This window comes from Syngnathus floridae, chromosome 13, assembly GCF_059516105.1.
Source record: "Syngnathus floridae isolate MCC-2025c chromosome 13, RoL_Sflo_1.0, whole genome shotgun sequence".
Classification (NCBI taxonomy): domain Eukaryota; kingdom Metazoa; phylum Chordata; class Actinopteri; order Syngnathiformes; family Syngnathidae; genus Syngnathus; species Syngnathus floridae.
The window spans coordinates 7,831,888-7,848,735 of NC_142425.1; the positions used below are offsets into that span (position 1 = coordinate 7,831,888).

The 16,848-nt window shown below is 42.7% G+C and overlaps 1 protein-coding gene across 1 annotated transcript in view; it reads left to right on the forward strand.

Moving 5' to 3' along the window:
- The window catches only part of obscna (obscurin, cytoskeletal calmodulin and titin-interacting RhoGEF a), a 30,002-nt gene that overhangs the window by 7,907 nt on the left and 5,247 nt on the right, over positions 1-16,848 (forward strand). The window contains exons 21-67 of the mRNA XM_088395291.1: positions 74-340; positions 760-1,026; positions 1,098-1,364; positions 1,472-1,738; positions 1,831-2,097; positions 2,173-2,439; positions 2,513-2,779; positions 2,889-3,158; positions 3,234-3,512; positions 3,573-3,830; positions 3,899-4,165; positions 4,260-4,526; positions 4,594-4,860; positions 4,945-5,211; positions 5,277-5,543; positions 5,608-5,874; positions 5,949-6,215; positions 6,358-6,624; positions 6,723-6,989; positions 7,114-7,380; positions 7,462-10,167; positions 10,241-10,307; positions 10,542-10,609; positions 10,687-10,799; positions 10,872-11,072; positions 11,160-11,242; positions 11,307-11,480; positions 11,540-11,699; positions 11,773-11,874; positions 11,957-12,121; positions 12,209-12,367; positions 12,443-12,620; positions 12,701-12,814; positions 12,873-13,040; positions 13,125-13,227; positions 13,380-13,509; positions 13,582-13,687; positions 14,734-14,833; positions 15,019-15,158; positions 15,229-15,341; positions 15,537-15,705; positions 15,793-15,880; positions 15,943-16,143; positions 16,216-16,276; positions 16,369-16,446; positions 16,522-16,694; positions 16,786-16,812. Of these exons, the coding sequence (XP_088251417.1) occupies positions 74-340; positions 760-1,026; positions 1,098-1,364; positions 1,472-1,738; positions 1,831-2,097; positions 2,173-2,439; positions 2,513-2,779; positions 2,889-3,158; positions 3,234-3,512; positions 3,573-3,830; positions 3,899-4,165; positions 4,260-4,526; positions 4,594-4,860; positions 4,945-5,211; positions 5,277-5,543; positions 5,608-5,874; positions 5,949-6,215; positions 6,358-6,624; positions 6,723-6,989; positions 7,114-7,380; positions 7,462-10,167; positions 10,241-10,307; positions 10,542-10,609; positions 10,687-10,799; positions 10,872-11,072; positions 11,160-11,242; positions 11,307-11,480; positions 11,540-11,699; positions 11,773-11,874; positions 11,957-12,121; positions 12,209-12,367; positions 12,443-12,620; positions 12,701-12,814; positions 12,873-13,040; positions 13,125-13,227; positions 13,380-13,509; positions 13,582-13,687; positions 14,734-14,833; positions 15,019-15,158; positions 15,229-15,341; positions 15,537-15,705; positions 15,793-15,880; positions 15,943-16,143; positions 16,216-16,276; positions 16,369-16,446; positions 16,522-16,694; positions 16,786-16,812 (11,293 nt within the window). The remainder of the gene's footprint in view (positions 1-73; positions 341-759; positions 1,027-1,097; positions 1,365-1,471; positions 1,739-1,830; positions 2,098-2,172; positions 2,440-2,512; positions 2,780-2,888; positions 3,159-3,233; positions 3,513-3,572; positions 3,831-3,898; positions 4,166-4,259; positions 4,527-4,593; positions 4,861-4,944; positions 5,212-5,276; positions 5,544-5,607; positions 5,875-5,948; positions 6,216-6,357; positions 6,625-6,722; positions 6,990-7,113; positions 7,381-7,461; positions 10,168-10,240; positions 10,308-10,541; positions 10,610-10,686; positions 10,800-10,871; positions 11,073-11,159; positions 11,243-11,306; positions 11,481-11,539; positions 11,700-11,772; positions 11,875-11,956; positions 12,122-12,208; positions 12,368-12,442; positions 12,621-12,700; positions 12,815-12,872; positions 13,041-13,124; positions 13,228-13,379; positions 13,510-13,581; positions 13,688-14,733; positions 14,834-15,018; positions 15,159-15,228; positions 15,342-15,536; positions 15,706-15,792; positions 15,881-15,942; positions 16,144-16,215; positions 16,277-16,368; positions 16,447-16,521; positions 16,695-16,785; positions 16,813-16,848) is intronic.

The window sequence follows — 16,848 nt, forward strand, 5'->3', positions numbered from 1 at the left end:
TAAGTAAAATTAACATGGCAGGATAGTTAAAATATATTCAGTGCTGATGACTTAAATCTTCTCCGCCAATCAGCACTTCCTGTCACATTCAAACGTGAGCTCAAGAATTTGGAGGTAAAGGAAGGTGACAGTGGGCTTTTCTGCTGCGAGCTCTCCAAACCTGGAGCTCCGGTGGAGTGGCGGAGAGGTCGTGTGCTTCTGAGCAGTGGAAGCAAGTATGAAATGAAGCAGGAAGGACCTTACACAAAGATGATTGTCAACAACGTGCAAGATGGAGACGCTGGCAAATACATTTGCAAAACCAAGGATACCCAATCAACTGCAGTGCTGTCAGTCCTGGGTGAGTTGACATTTGAAAACATATTGCTTTACTGTATTTTCCACACTATAAGGCGCACTGGATTATAAAGCACACCTTCAACGAATGGCCCATTTTAAAACCTTGTCCATATACAAGGCGCACCTTCAAGGAATGGCCCATTTTAAAACTTTGTCCATATATAAGATACATACATTTGGCCCGCGGGCCGGACTTGGGACACGCCTGCTGTAGTGGATCAATATTGGTCCACATATAAGGCGCACCTGATTATAAGGCGCACTGTCGGCTTTTGAGAAAATTGGGGGTTTTTAGGTGCGCCTTATAGTGCGGAAAATACGGAACTTTTGGTAACTCCAATAAATATCATTTTCACTGATATACAGGGCCCAAAATTCCTGTCCTCAGGTATTCTCATTCTTTTTTTCCCTGCCTGACAGGTTTACCACCATGTTTCACGCTCATGCTCGCCAACCAGGAGGTGATTGAAGGCAACAGTGTGTTTCTCCGCTGTGAGCTGAACAAACCTGCCCAGTCAGTGGAGTGGAGGAGAGGAGGGCTTGTGTTGAGGCAAGGAAATAAGTACCAGATGAGGAAGAAAGATTTACAGCTGGAGATGACTATTAATGAAGTCACACTCGAGGACGCTGGTGATTACGCCTGTATTTGTGGCGAAGAAACTACGACAGCTTTTCTTTCAGTGAATGGTCAGTATAAAAAGGATACCATCACTAATAATAATCATAACAAAATATAATTAATATAATATTCCCTCTAGAACGGCCTGTCAAATTCCTTCGTGAACTGAGTAATATTGAAGTGCAAGAGGGCAACGGGGTAACACTTAGCTGCCAGCTCTCCAAAGCAGGGCTCACTGCTCAGTGGATGAAAGGAGACAATGAGATAATCAACGATGAACGGTATCAACTCAAGCAGAGAGGTTCCACACTGGAGCTGGTCATCAGAAAGAGTCAGCCTGAAGATAGTGGCGTTTATAGCTGCATTTGCGAAGATATTAAAAGTACTGCTACGATTATAATCACTGGTGAGACGTACATGTATTTTACTGCATTAGCTGAATCACAAATTATTCCATTATTATTATATTTTTATATTTCATGTTGTAGTCAATAAGTGTACATCCCTCTGCAGCAATTCCAGTGACGTTCAAGCAAAAGTTGAAAGACCAAGAAACAGTGGAAGAGAGCAGTGTGATACTCCACTGCGAGCTCTCCAAACAAGGAGTCCCAGTTGAGTGGAGAAAGAATGCTCACCTCCTGGTGGAGGGAGACAAATATCAGATGAAGCAAGAAGGCAGGGTGTGTGAGATGCTGATCACGGATCTAACCCTTAAAGATACTGGCGAATATACCTGCTCCGTTGGAACAGCTGTGACTTCGGCTGATATCAAAGTAAGAGGTAGGCTTCACTCAAGAGAACCAGAAGAATCAGAGTTGCTGGTTTATCCAATTAAATTATCTGTCACAATCATAAATCTTTTTTTTTTTCAGTTCTTCCTATTACATTTAAGCAAGAAGTTCAGAATTTGGAGCTAAAGGAAGGTGATAGTGGAGTGTTTTGTTGTGAACTGTCCAAACCTGGAGCTCCAGTGGACTGGAGGAAAGGAAGAGTGATCTTGAAGCCTGGCTACAAATACGAAATGAAACAGGAAGGGAGTCTCACCAAACTGTTTGTCAACAATGTTGAAGAGAGTGATGCTGGGAAGTACACTTGCAAGACGAAGGATAGCCAATCCACGGCTGAGCTCATTGTGAAAGGTTGATCATTACTCACATTACCAATAATAAACCAAGCTGTCCGATCCAAATGTTCACAATGACATGTATTTCCAGCACCTCCCATCACATTCAAAACCAAGTTAAAGAACCTGCAAGTGGAGGAGGAAAACAGCATGACGTTGACATGTGAATTATCCAAACCTGGTCTTTCTGTTGAATGGAGGAAAGGCCAGGAGCTGTTGAAAAATAATTTCAAGTATCAGATAAGAAATCGAAACGGCATGATGGAGCTGACCATCAAAAACACTCAACTGGAGGACAGTGGAGTCTACAGCTGTAGCTATGGCGATACCAAGACCGTAGCGAACATCACTGTCACCCGTAAGTCACGATTGTTCTTTGTAAATCTGTGTGTTTCAAAATCATAAAAAAATTCTCTATTCCACATCAACAGCTATTCCCCTCACCTTTAAGATGGGTTTAAAGAACCAGGAGGCCGCTGAGGGAGGCAACGTGACCCTACGATGTGAACTGTCCAGGACGGGGGTATCTGTCCAGTGGTGGAAGGGAGAGGACCAGCTCTCTCCAGGTGGGAGGTATCAGATGACCCTCAAGGAGACCATAGCCGAGATGAGCATTAGGAATGTCCAGCCGGAGGACGTTGGGGAGTACAGTTGTGTCTTTGGCGAGAAGAAGACGACGGCGGAAGTGAACGTTAGAGGTATTCAATGCTTTTTGTTTGTTCCTTCAGAATCTCATACCTGGGAGCGGTGCAATTGTTTCCATAGTTTGTCTTGCCAAGTAACAGAATATATTTTTCTCCATGCTAGCGGCAGCATCAGTGTTCTTTGAGAAGGAACTGGAGAGCCAAGCGGTGATGGAGGGCAAATCGGTGTTGCTGTCATGTGAAGTTTCCAGTGCGAATGTTCCTGTCACATGGAAGAAGGACAACATTGCCATTAAAGAAGGGGGACGAGTAATTATTACAAAAACAGGACCTATGCATATGCTGGAGATCAAGCAGCTGAACCTGGAAGATGCTGGCGAATACTGTTGCATCACCAGGGGCAAGAAGACCACCGCTAAGTTGGTTGTGAGGGGTATGTGCTAACGCAAGAATCTCCTCCCATGTTTGCCTACTCCATTGCTACAAAGGTGTTCTTTCTCCTGCACAGAGCGAGTGCGAATAGTTACAGAACTTAAAGACATCACCGTGACTGCCGGGGAGGACGCCATGTTTGTGTGTGAGCTTAGCCACGCCAATGTGACTGAGGGTGTGTGGTGGCTGGGCTCCAGTCCACTGCAGAGGAACGAAATGAACCAGATGACATACCAAGGTCGCACACACCGACTTGTCCTCACCATGACAACACCTGAGGAAACAGGCATTGTGGCATTTGTGGTTGGGGAGGAAAGGACATCAGCTAGTCTTCTCGTGGTGCCAAAACCCAAAGGTATGGAGAGATGTAGCTATGGGAAGATTTGTTGATCTAAAGAGATGTTTTCATTTTCAGTTTTGTTTGAGGAGAAGCCTCAAGATGTTCAAATCTTGGAAGGAGAAATTGCTACTTTGTCCTGCACAACTTCTGACTTCACCACCCCTGTTACCTGGAGGCGCAACCACATCCCTCTTCGAAATGGCGATAAATTTGAGATACGAAGGGAGGGAAAAGTCAATTTACTGCTCATCCATGCAGTGGAACCAATGGATGCTGGAATTTACTCTTGTGATACAGGCGACGCACAAGCCAGTGCCAAGCTTACTGTGAGAGGTAATATAGGAAGCAGTGTGCTTTACGAAGAGAAGGTTATGTCCATTTGTGCCTCTTTGCTTCTCCAGAGCTCCCACCATTCTTCCAGGAAGAGTTGCAAAATGTTGAGACTGAGGAGGGAAGCTCAGCCGTCCTTTACTGTGAACTCTCCAAATTGGGGCTGCCGGTACAATGGAAGAAGAACAGGTTGCCACTTAGGGCTGGCAGGAAGTACGAGATGAAGCAAGATGGTTGCTTCCTCCAGCTTCACATTAAGGAGCTTAAACTTGAGGACAGTGGTAGCTACACGTGTCAAGCAGGAAATGTAGAAACTACTGCAACTGTTACAGTCAAAGGTAAGGTCGAGATCATATTGCAATTGAGCACATTACATAGACAAAAGCATCATTATATTAATATTTTGGTAACGTGATGTCCATTATTGCCCAGAGCTACCGCCATTCTTCAAGAAAGATTTGAGAAATGTGCGTCTGGATGAGGGAGGTTCTGTTACCTTGAGCTGTGAGCTGTCTAAACCTAGTGCGCCAGTGCAGTGGAAGAAGAACCAGCTGCCTCTGAGGGCTAATAGGAATTATGAGATGAAGCAAGATGGCTGTCTTCTCCAGCTTAGCATTGTGGACCTTAAACCTGAAGACAGTGGCAGCTACTCATGTCACGTAGGAAGTGTAGAATCATCTGCAACTTTAACAGTGAAAGGTAAGTACAGTGTCTTCTTATATTCTCTTCACAGTCCTTTTCTCATCCTTGACTACTTTTTTCCTAGAACTTCCGCCATTTTTCAAAGTAAACTTACAGAATGTAAAGGCTGAGGAGGGAGGTATTGTCTCCCTGCGCTGTCAGGTATCGAAGCCAGACACGGCAATACAATGGAAGAAGAATAAGTTGCCATTAAGAGCCAGCAACAAGTATGAGATGAAGCAAGAGGGTTGCCTCCTCCAGCTTGACATCAAGGAGGTCAAACCTGAAGACAGTGGAAGTTACACGTGTCAAGCAGGAAGTACAGAGACCACTGCAACCGTGTCAGTAAAAGGTACTGTTCTTGTACCTTTAAAACTTCATTGCTCCAAAAGATGATACAGTCCCCTTAACCAAATGCTGTGCTGAATTTCCCCAGAGCTGCCTCCATTTTTTGTTACAAAGTTACAAAATATTGAGGTGGAGGAGGAAGGTTCGATCGTACTGTCCTGTGAGTTGTCCAAACCTGGAGCGTCGGTGCAATGGACGAAAAACAGGCTGCCTCTCAGGGGCAACAGGAAGTATGAAATGAAACAAGATAGATGCCTCGTTCAGCTCAAAATCAATGACCTCAAACCTGAGGATAGTGGGACCTACATATGTGAAACAGGAAACGCAGAGACCGTTGCAACTGTTTGTGTAAAAGGTAACGTCCACTTGACAATTTTGTGAGCTCATATCCCTAAGCATATTTGTATCGTCCTTTTCTAGAAATCCCAGTCGCATTCAAAGCTGACTTGCAACGTATGGAGGCAGAGGAAGGAGATACAGCAGTCCTATCCTGTGAGCTGTCTAAACCTGGATTGGCGGTGCAATGGAAAAAGAACAAGTTACCTCTGAGGGCAAATAGGAAGTATGTGATCAAACAAGATGGCTGCCTTCATCAGCTTAACATTATGGACCTTAAATCCGAAGATAGTGGAACCTACACATGTCAAGCAGGAAGTACAGAGAGTTCTGCAGCTGTGACTGTGAAGGGTATGTATTTTTCTGCAATATACAGTTAGTTCTCATGAAGTTTAATCAATGATCTGCCCAATAGAGTTCCCATTATTCTTCAAAGAAGAACTAGTAAGTGTGGAGACAGAGGAGGGCGGCTCACTATCTCTGCGCTGTGAACTATCCAAACCTGGAGTGCCAGTGCAATGGAAAAAGAACCGACTGCCTCTGAAGGCCAACAGGAAGTTTGAGATGAAACAAGATGGAAGCCTCCTGCAGCTCAACATCAGTGACCTCAAGCCTGAGGATGGTGGAAGCTATGTATGCCAAGTTGGCAGTGTAGAAACCATTGCAACGGTGTCTGTAAGAGGTGCGTCCATTTTAGGAAAAGCATTTTATATCACCTTAATTATGTATAACGATGTTTTACTAAACCTCCTCCAGAGCGCCCGGTTTCATTCAAAGTGGATTTGCAAAGTATGGAGCTAGAAGAAGGATTAACAGCTGTCCTGTCCTGTGAGGCGTCCAAACCTGGAGTGGTAGTGCAATGGAAAAAGAACAAACAACTTCTGAGGGACAACAGGAAGTATGAGATGAGACAAAATGGTTGCCTTATCCAACTCACCATCAAGGACCTCAAACCTGAAGACAGCGGAAGCTATACATGTCATGCAGGAAGTGCAGAGACTTCTGCAACTGTAGCTGTCAGAGGTAATTTCTCATTTTTAGACACAGAATCATCGACATATTAAGTTAAATTTGTCAAAGACTTCATATATTCAACATAAATTTCTCCTGTTCTGTTTATAAACCAAACATCTAAGTACGATGAATTATATGCCCATTTTTGTAGAACTCCCATTATTCTTCAAAGAAAAATTGGAAAATGTGGAGACAGAGGAGGGAGGCTCAATCTCTCTATGTTGTGAGCTGTCTAAACCTGGAATGCCAGTGCAATGGAAGAAGAACAAAGTGACTCTGAGGGCCAACAGAACGTATGAGATGAAACAAGATGGCTGCCTCCTCCAACTCAACATCAAGGACCTCAAAATTGAGGACAGTGGTAGTTATTCATGTCATGCTGGAAATGCCGAGACTGCAGCAACATTGTCAGTGAAAGGTATGTATCGATTTTAGCGTTTGGTTGGTTCACTCATAGCATGTTACCAAATCTCGCCAGTCATCTTCTTACCATCTTTTGAAATTTAATTTCCCCAGAGCTGCCACTGAGGTTTGTGACAGACCTACAAAGTCTAGAGGTAGACGAGGGCGTCTCAATCTCTCTGAACTGCGAGCTGTCTAAACCTGGAATGCCAGCGCAATGGAAGAAGAATAAGCTACCTCTTAGGGCCAACAAGAAGTATGAGATGATGCAAGATGGCTGCCTTCTCCAGCTCAACATCAAGGAGCTCAAACCTGAGGACAGTGGTAGCTATACGTGTCAAGCAGGGGGTGCAGAAACCACAGCAACTGTTTTTGTCAAAGGTGTGTGTATATACAAATTCTATAGTACCATTCACTTTTAAGTTATTGTATCGCATCTGAATTGATTGGGCAGGTGAATATGTTATTTAAAATTTTGATGACCTCTTTTCCTAATACCTTCTAGAAATACCTTGCTTTTTCAAGAAAGAATTACAAAACACAGAGACCAAAGAGGGAGCTACAGTCGTTTTGTGCTGCGAACTGTCCACACTTGGGGTGTCAGTACAATGGAAAAAAAACAGAATGCCACTAAGAGCAAGCAGGAAGTATTTGATGAACCAAGATGGCAGTTTGCTGGAACTTCATATCAAGGAGCTAACTTCAGAAGACAGTGGAATTTATTCATGTCAAGCAAGAAGTGCCGAGACTTCTGCAATGGTGTCTGTAAAAGGTTGGTACATCTACTCTGTATGTATAAAATAAATGTACAGCAACAGGACGTAGTAATCTGGTATATTTTCCCTCACTCTAGCATCTGAGACCATTTTGCCAGATGAGGAACCTCCCATAATATTACCTCAAACAAGGAGTACCACTTCCAAACCTGAGAAAGTGAATCTTCCCGATGTTCACCCAGTCCCTCCAGAACCCAAGAAAAGGACATTGCGCAAAGCATCAATCACCACTTTAGAATCTGATTCAGAGCCCATGTATAACATAAAACAGCCCGTTCAGTCTTTGCAAATAGAAACTAAAGACCAGAAGGAGATCCAGACTGAAATACCTGTCAAGAAAGACCTTGAAAATGCTCAGGATTCATCCAAACCTGAGAGTGTGAATCTTCCCATAGTTCACCCAATCCCTCCAGAACCCAAGAAAAGGACATTGCGCAAAGCATCAATCACCACTTTAGAATCTGATTCAGAGCCCATTTTTAACATAAAACAGCCCGTTCAGTCTTTGCAAATAGAAACTAAAGACCATAAGGAGATCCAGACTGAAATACCTGTCAAAAAAGACTTTGAAAATGCTCAGGCTTCATCAAAACCTGAGAAAGTGAATCTTCCCGATGTTCACCCAATCCCTCCAGAACCCAAGAAAAGGACATTGCGCAAAGCATCAATCACCACTTTAGAATCTGATTCAGAGCCCATGTTTAACATAAAACAGCCCACTCAGTCTTTGCAAATAGAAACTAAAGACCCGAAGGGGATCCAGACTGAAAAATCTATAGGCACCGACTTTAAAAATGCTCAGAAGTCATCCAAACCTGAGAATCTGAATCCTCCCGTTGCTCCCCCAATCCCTCCAGAACCCAAGACAAGGACACTGCGCAAAGCATCTATCACTGCTTTAGAACGGGATGCAGAGCCGATGTTGAACATAAAAAAGCCCATTCAGTCTTTGCAAATAGAAATTAAAGACCAGAAGGAGATCAAAATGGAAAAATCCATCAAGACAGATTTTGAAAAAGCTCAGGATTCAAACCAACAGGAGGACAAAACGGAGGTTTACAAAGGACCAGCAATGTTAGTTGAGAAGGAGCTTCTGATTGAAAATGTAGAGACAGAGAGGATGCAACCAGCAAAGCAACAAATTAGGCCAGAAGTGAGTCAGCCAGGCATGATTCTTGAAGACAAGCACAAAGGAAAACCTTGCGAAAAAGTCGGAGAAGTTGAAAAACTAGATGAGCACCTAGAGACAACATTGTGGAAGAGACTTGAGGAGGTGAAAAAGGATGTAAAACCATCAGTAACATCCATTGGAAGCAAAATATTACAAGAAGCAACGTCTACTATTAAGGATAGTGAAGTGGGGAAGGCAGAAGAGGTTGTGAAACCCCCTTTGAGGTCAAAAGTAAAAGCAGCAGGAGAAAGAGAACCAACGGAATATGTCAGAAAAGAATCTGAAGATCTCATTATACAGTCATCAAATGCTACAGTCAATGATTCTAGCGAAGGAAATACAGACAGAATTCCCATAAAACAAATCAAGACCACAGAGAGAGTAGAGGAGCAAGTGCCATCAATAAATCAGCTGGAGAGTCACTCTGTAAAAAGAAAAGAGCCGCCTCAAGAGATAAAGACTGAAATAATTCTCCCAAGGCCACCTGTAAGGTCAAAAAGTAAAACAAGGACACCGATGGAAAAGCAAACGTCAAGAGACACTGAGACAGATCAAGATGAACAACCGGTGACAACATCCAGAGAACAACGACTAAAAGAGAGAGCAGCATCTATGAAAGATGAAGAATCAAGACTTGAGATGAAACAGTCAGTACTTGTAGATGCTGATCTGGTAGAGACGTCAGTTGTCCCCAAACAGCTGATTAAACATCCAGTAAGACCGATGAGAAAAGAACCTGAAACGGACAAAGAAATAGCTGCTGGATCTTTGGAAAGGAAGGACGAACAAGAAGAAGTGCGAATGACAGAAGAAATTCCTCTCCTCTACATCTCTGAAGATGAAACTTTCTCAGAAGCTTTGACCGAGATCCCACCTGACCACAGCGTCGTCCAACCTGCTGGCTTCTTTGATGAAACGTCACCCCAACCTTACACCCCGCCTACCATTTTGGTTCTCCAGAAGACAGTCCAGGATACTACACCAACGATTTACATGAGTGCTGAAGATGAACCACAAATGCAAGAGACTAATGGCAAGATCCAGATTCCCTTCAAAGACTACAATACTGACAAAGATACAAGACCAGTGTTGAAAGAGGTCTTTAGGAACCAGTGTGCAGATGTTGATGGTACCATCAGTCTCGTGTGTACTGTAGAAGGACAGTACGAGAGCGTGCGCTGGCTTAAAAATGGTCAACCAATCAGTAATGACGAACGACATTGTATTAAGACGGCAGAGGGAGGGGTATGCTCTCTTGTTATCACTGAACTGACCCTTAGTGACGGTGGCATCTACACTTGTGAGGTGGTCAATAAGTTTGGCACTACGTCCTACAACGGAAACATAACGGTGGTTGCACCCCAACAACCTGCTCAAACAATCAACAGGCAAGTGCATCCACCTCTTGCCGCAATTACTCCACTGCAGTTGGCTTCACAGAAACCTGAGGAAAAAACACAGATTCAAGATCAACCAACTTCAGGGACTGATCCTGATAACTACGTCGAGAATGTAGACGTCTCTTTGTGGGAAGCTTACAACCTGACAGAGCAGCAGATTCCGTTGAGCCTTCATGAGAGGAGAACATCGTCTCTCATCGCCACCAGCTCGAGTGAGTAATACTCTGTGTAGTTTATCCTGAACACATTTTTAGTTTTCTGCATTGAATTGTCTTTCTGTAACAGTGTCAAGTCCATCTGATTATGACACTGCACCAGATGTGATGGAACCCGTGGAAATTAAGACCTCAAGGTAATGGAGCCAAGGTTTTGTTATTCCAGATGTGTCTAATCCCAGTTCAGGACTCTGCCGCAGTGGCTAATCAACCAAGCTATCGGGTAAACAAGTGCTAGCTTGTTTAACAGCCGCTGGATTAGAAGCAATTAAAGCCAAACTGTGGCTGGGATTCTAATTTCTGGACCTGGATTTGACACATCTTATTCATTTTCATGGTTACAACTTGGTGTTTCATGTATATCACTACAGGGAGCTTCCTAAGGTATCAGAACAAAAGCCTCCAAAGGATTTGGATCAACACTTTTTACAAGTCAAAGGTCAGCAGTGATCCTACTAGACCTAGTTTGCTCCAGGTTTTGATCAATTATTACTTTGGTATCACTCTCATTTATAGGCACTAAAGAGGAACAGATGAGAACCCCATCTCCTAAACACCACAGAGCCCACACACCTTTAGCCAGCACTGTCTCTGGATCAGAATCTGAAGGGGAAGAGGATCAACGCGAGGTTTGGGCTTTCAATGGCTAAACTGCAATTGTCCATTTTATTGATAAACCTCTAACTTTTTAATTCCCTTAGACATTTGAAATGTATGTGGCCCGAGCAGACTGCAACCCAAACAGTGGAAGCAAAGACAGTTTTTTACTGAAGGAGGGTCAGTTCGTCGAGGTCCTAGACTCCGTTCATCCAGGCAAATGGCTCGTAAGAACCAAACCCACCAAAACCAATCCTGCTCGACAAGGATGGGTGTGTCCAGCTTACCTGGAGAAAAAGAGAAAGGTTTGATCTTCATTCTAGCTGTTTGTAAAATGAATAAACAGCTAATGAAGAGAAATGAGAGCACTATTATGTTTTGTGTTTTAACAGGAGGCCTTCACACAATTGCGGGCACCTCAAGAGGATCTAGATGAGATCGGTACCACAGGAGAAGAGTATAGAAGGGCTTTGAGGTTTGTTCACATTACAGAGCACTGTTCGAATTGTCTATTACTAACTAAATTTTGTTTTCTTCAGCCAACTGATCCAAGGTCTGATTGATGGTGAAGAGGAGTTTGTCAAAGAGATGAAGATGTTTATTTCTCATCCATTAAATTATTTGGACTCAAGTCGCCATGTTCCCATCAACATCATCAACCAGAAAGATATCATTTTCAGAAATATAAAGGATATTGTCCTTCTACATGAAAAGTACGCAATTTTACATTTTACCAGTAGACGGCAGATTTTGATATGAGCTACGGTTTCAGGTCTATTCTCCCTGGACTGAAAGAGTGTACAACAGACGATGATGTCGCCATGCATTTGATCCATCACGTTGAAGATCTTGAAGAGTATGTTCACTACATGCTCGGGCAATCACAAGCAGAGGCCTGCATTGCTGATAAAGCTACCCAACAATATCTCAAAGTAAGATTGTCCATGATAGTCTATCTGAGTAAACAATGAGACAGACGACAAATACTGTTTTACTGTTTTACAGGAGTTACCAGGCTCTGGTAGACCTGAAGCTCCAGTCATAGATACTTTGACCTTCCTCCAAAGACCAGTTGAAAGGATTCAGACATATCAAGCATTGCTGAAGGTCAATGATGACTCATTTATACATTTTTAAACATTGCATAATTGTCCACAAGGTGTCAACTCGGATTTGAATTTCCTTTCAGGAGTTAATTAAGAACAAGGCCAAAAGCAGTCAGAGCTGTTGTCTGTTGGAGGATGCCTACTCCCTTGTGTCCTGTCTACCCTGGAGATCTGACAACCTGCACCAAGTCTCCCTCATTGAAAACTACCCCGCCCCTTTGACTGCCTTGGGCGAGCCTGTGCGGCAGGTAAGATCAACCACATCTTGGAGATTTCTCTCTAGGAAGTAAGAGTTCTGAATGAGAAACATGTTGGTATTCCTGTTTTTCTCCAAGGGAGCCTTCACAGTATGGGATGAATCTCCAGAAACAAAAAAGACCTCCAGAGGGCATCAGAGACAAATCTTCCTATTCAAGGAATGCATTGTCCTATGCAAACTAAAAAGAGATGCCAACAAGAACTGTGATACGTTCACCTTCAAGAATAAAATGAAGGTAAATAAAATATCAATTGGTGGACGCTTGTTCATATAAATATTCATGTTCACATTTTGTCTCTATCAACCCCAGTTGAATGATGTGGAGCTAAAGGAAACGATGGGAAGTGATGAGAAGACTTGGGAGCTTTGGCATGAGCACAGGGGCTCAGTACGGAGATATACACTGCAGGGCCGCTCACCACTGGTGAAACTTTCCTGGCTGAAAGATCTGAAGGAGCTTCAGCAACGAGCCATCCTGCCCACTAACAGTAGGTCTTCCATATGACAAATCTCAATTTTTAAATGTTTATCTAAATGTTGTCTTTGTTTATGTCTATCAATCAATTAGACCCCCCTGTGTTTACATCCTTACTGTCGGACAACACAGCAAAGATCGGACAGACCGTCAAACTGAGCTGCAAGGTTACGGGATTGCCTAAACCTGTGATCACTTGGCTCAAAGGTCAGAATAATAAAAAATGACTCGCACTGCATCGGTTGACACGATGTCTTCTCCTCAGATGGCCTTGTGTTGGAGGATGATCCTCGGCACATTATCACAGCAGATAAGTCAGGCGCGTGCATTTTGATCTTGGACAGTTTGACCACTGAAGACTCTGGACAATATGTGTGCTATGCTACCAGCAGCATGGGCAGCACTGGTACTATGGCTACCATTGTCGTGCAGGGTGAGTCTCGTATCGAGTCTCAATATCATTCTAATGACACTTTGTATTTTCAACCTACAAAAGCTTTACTGTTTCATCCACCAGCGCCACCCAGATTTGTTAGTCGTCTGGAAAGTACTTGTCTGATCGAGAGTGAAGACATTCACTTCACTTGTTCCACTCGTACCACTCCTTTGCCCAGAATCAGGTCAGTATGTATTTTTTCCCAAAATCTCTGATACAAAGCACTTTTATGCCACTACGAGCCAAATAATAAATACCTATTTTTAAGGCCCTTCTACATTAGAAATACCCAATATGAAGGCAAAATTCCTTCAACTCTTATATTGCATCTTGCAGGTGGATGAAGGATGGCAAAGAGTTGACTGACAAGCAAAAATATTCAGTCTTGAATGACTCCCGAAGTGGAATATTGTCTCTAACGATCATCAATGCAACAGAGGCAGACATTGGACTGTATGAGTGTGAGGTATGATGAGCTCATATGTATGACGTCAATAAATCATCACTGATGCACATCGAAAATTTTATTTTACTCCAGCTTTCGAATGAGTTTGGTTGTGTCAAATGCAAGGCCGGACTGTGCCCCTCCTATGTCGCCCCGAATGAATCTGAGAGTGACCAGGCGCAAGACTTACCTCCTAAAGGTAGGACAGTTCGAGCTATACAAGGTAATTATGCTTTACAGAACAAAGCGGTCATTAGGGGACTTTTTTAGGGACATACTTTCATTTCTTCTACATGGAGGAAGTAAGCACATGCCATCGTTCACCACAGTTCATGTCTGTTCCCATTATAATGCCACTTGACAGTCCTGTGGGACAATTCATCCATTCTGTCAGACATTTACTTACTTTTCCTTTCATCCACTTCACTTGCCTACATCTGGAGTTGGGTCACCTAGGTAGCATACCAATTGCAGTTTAGTAAGCAAAACACGGATGAAAGAGAAATCGTCATTTATATTCATTCATCTGTTTTTCACTGTGAGTTATTGTCAATAGATTGAGGTCACACTTACCTTACTTAAATAAATTCAACCACTTGAGAGTTGTTGGCGCTACTATTTATGCTAACTAAACAAATGACTATGACTATACAGAGAAACTGGGAGCTAGACGTTACAAAATAAAACAAATCTGTTTGTATGTAAAAAGGTCTGTTAAATTTGTGCCTCTGACAATGTAAATTGTTTTTACTAGTATGTATTATCAACTTTGTAAAGGCATGTTATGTGTACTGGATCACGTTCTTAAAGATTGTGCAAGTGTACCACTGTTTTTCCTGTATTTTACCATTTCATTCTCTATAACCTTCATGATTTCCATCTTCCCCCTACTCGTCCAAAAGCAGAGGTTTCCTCATGCGGACCGCTCCATGTAAGTCATCATTGTCATGATAACATATAACCCGATCAATGTTTCCCGTTTTCCCCCCTCCCGTCAACGCATGCCCAGCTAACTCTTCGTCACAACAAATACAAGATGGTCATGTGCTGGGCAGATTTTCTTATACAGGAGTGGGCACATGTCTTGTTGATGTGGTGGATACTTTACTGTAGTTTCACTAAAGCCTGAAGCCAGCAGGTAAGACACGGTTGTGTTTTCTGTGTCATCTCAGGTAATGTACGTTTTACTCATGACTGTTAAATAATTCCAGTCATTAACAGAATGTTATTTTGCATTTTTTCTAGATGCAGACTCAGAGGACTGGTCATCTGCTTTTGTGAAGAAATGGCTGCAAACAGATTTTACTCCCTCCTCGGTTGTTCAGTTACCATCCATTCATGAACAGTGAGCATTTCATTAATACAAATGAAAATGTCATTTAAATTTTTGGGGGTAAGAGAAGAGATTATGTATGTAGGATTAATTATCTCATTCATTGCCATTGGATGTCAAAGATCCATTTTAACTGGGGTGGCAGAACACTTGAACAATTAAAACCCTAACCTCTTAATTGATTTTTTGCTCTCCAGAGCTGAGTCTAGTCTTGCAGAAGTTCCTCAGCTAGCAGGAACGGATCAGCCAACACAGCAGCAGCAGCAGCCTTCGTATTACTTGGAGGAGGAAGAAGAGGAAATTTATATCTCAGAGCAAATGCAGGAAATTACAGATGGTACTCCTTTTCTTCTGTATTAATAAAATGAACAATCACTCTTTTATAACTTATTTGTTGTCCTGTTCAGTTGCTCCCTTCATCCAAGTACCTCCTGAAGACGTTTGTGTTGAACCAGGACAATCAGCCACATTTACCGCCATCATTACAGGAAGGCCAATACCGCAGATACAGTGGTACAAGGTAGGAGTCCTGTATAAGTGAAACAAGAGATTCACTTAGAAGTTCAGTTCTTTGTACTTTTGATTTATTTGCTTTATTGGAACCCTTTTGTTTTTACTTGTATTGTAATGATGTCAAATGGGGCTTACAATAAGAAAGATTAGTGTTGTCACAGTTGTTTGGGTGTTGAGGTTTGATCCACTTTTTATTCTGAAGGACGGCGAAGAACTTAGAGCCAGTGACAATGTGGAGATTGTCCAGCATGCCGCCCGCTGCTCAGTGACCATAGTATGCCCAGAAAGTCAAGACAGCGGTATTTACACCTGCTTGTCTTACAATGAATCTGGCCACGTGTCGTGTCAAGCTCAGCTCTTAGTGGAGGAAGGTGAGACAATAGATCATTCCAATTCTTGGGACTGTGAGGAAAACTAAATATTTTCAGTTATTTAATGGTACCGCTGTTTCTTTTTAGGTTCATTAGGGTCTCAGGAGAGAGAGGTGGAGTTGGGGAAGAGAAGGAAGCTATTCACCGTCTATGATGTTGGTGAAGAAATTGGAAGGTGAGTCCATATTGTTCTGCTTCATCTCTGTTGAGATTCATCTAAGTTTTTTTTATCCCTAGGGGAACATTTGGGGTAGTGAAGCGTGTGATCCACAGAGGGACAAGCGAAGTCTTTGCTGCCAAATTCTTACCACTGCGAAGTAGCACCCGCACCCGGGCTTTTCAGGAGAGGGACTTGCTCTCCCGTCTGGCTCATCCAAGGGTGGCTTGTCTACTGGACTTCTTCTGCACCCGGCGCACGCTGGTGCTCATTACGGAAATGTATCCCTTTTTAAAAAAAATACGATAAACCCGTTTTGGCCTAGTAGATAAACTTCTTTAACAACTCACTAGCTGCTGTTCTCACGGCCTTGTAGACCATTTGTTACTCAGAGGGTTAGTCTCGGAGAAAGAGGTAAGAGATGTTTTTCCTCTTTCAAATTTTCTTTCAATGTATATTGTTCTTGTGAATTTTGCTATAAGACAGTAAATTATTTGTGATTCCAGGTCCAGTCATATATTCAGCAAATTCTTGAAGGTGTTGGACATATTCACAGCATGAACATTTTGCATCTGGACATTAAAGTGAGATTTTGGCTCAATTACAAAACTGGCAAAAATTGATACAATATTTATGCTGATTTATGTATAACCCCTCAGCCAGAGAATATCCTGATGGTATATCCACCCAGAGATGAAATCAAGATCTGTGACTTTGGCTTCTGCCAGGAAGTAGACACATCCAGACATCAGTACAGCATGTTTGGTACGCCGGAGTTTGTTGCACCCGAAATTGTTCATCAAGAACCTGTCAGTGCGGGCACAGATATTTGGTGAGTCGAAATCCAAATTCGACATTACAATAAAAAAATCACAATCTTTTAGCTGTGTATTGTGTGACAAGAGAATTTCTATTTGTAACAGGTCAGTGGGTGTGATGGCGTATTTATGGTAAGTTTCACCAGGCAACAAACAGAACTACACATC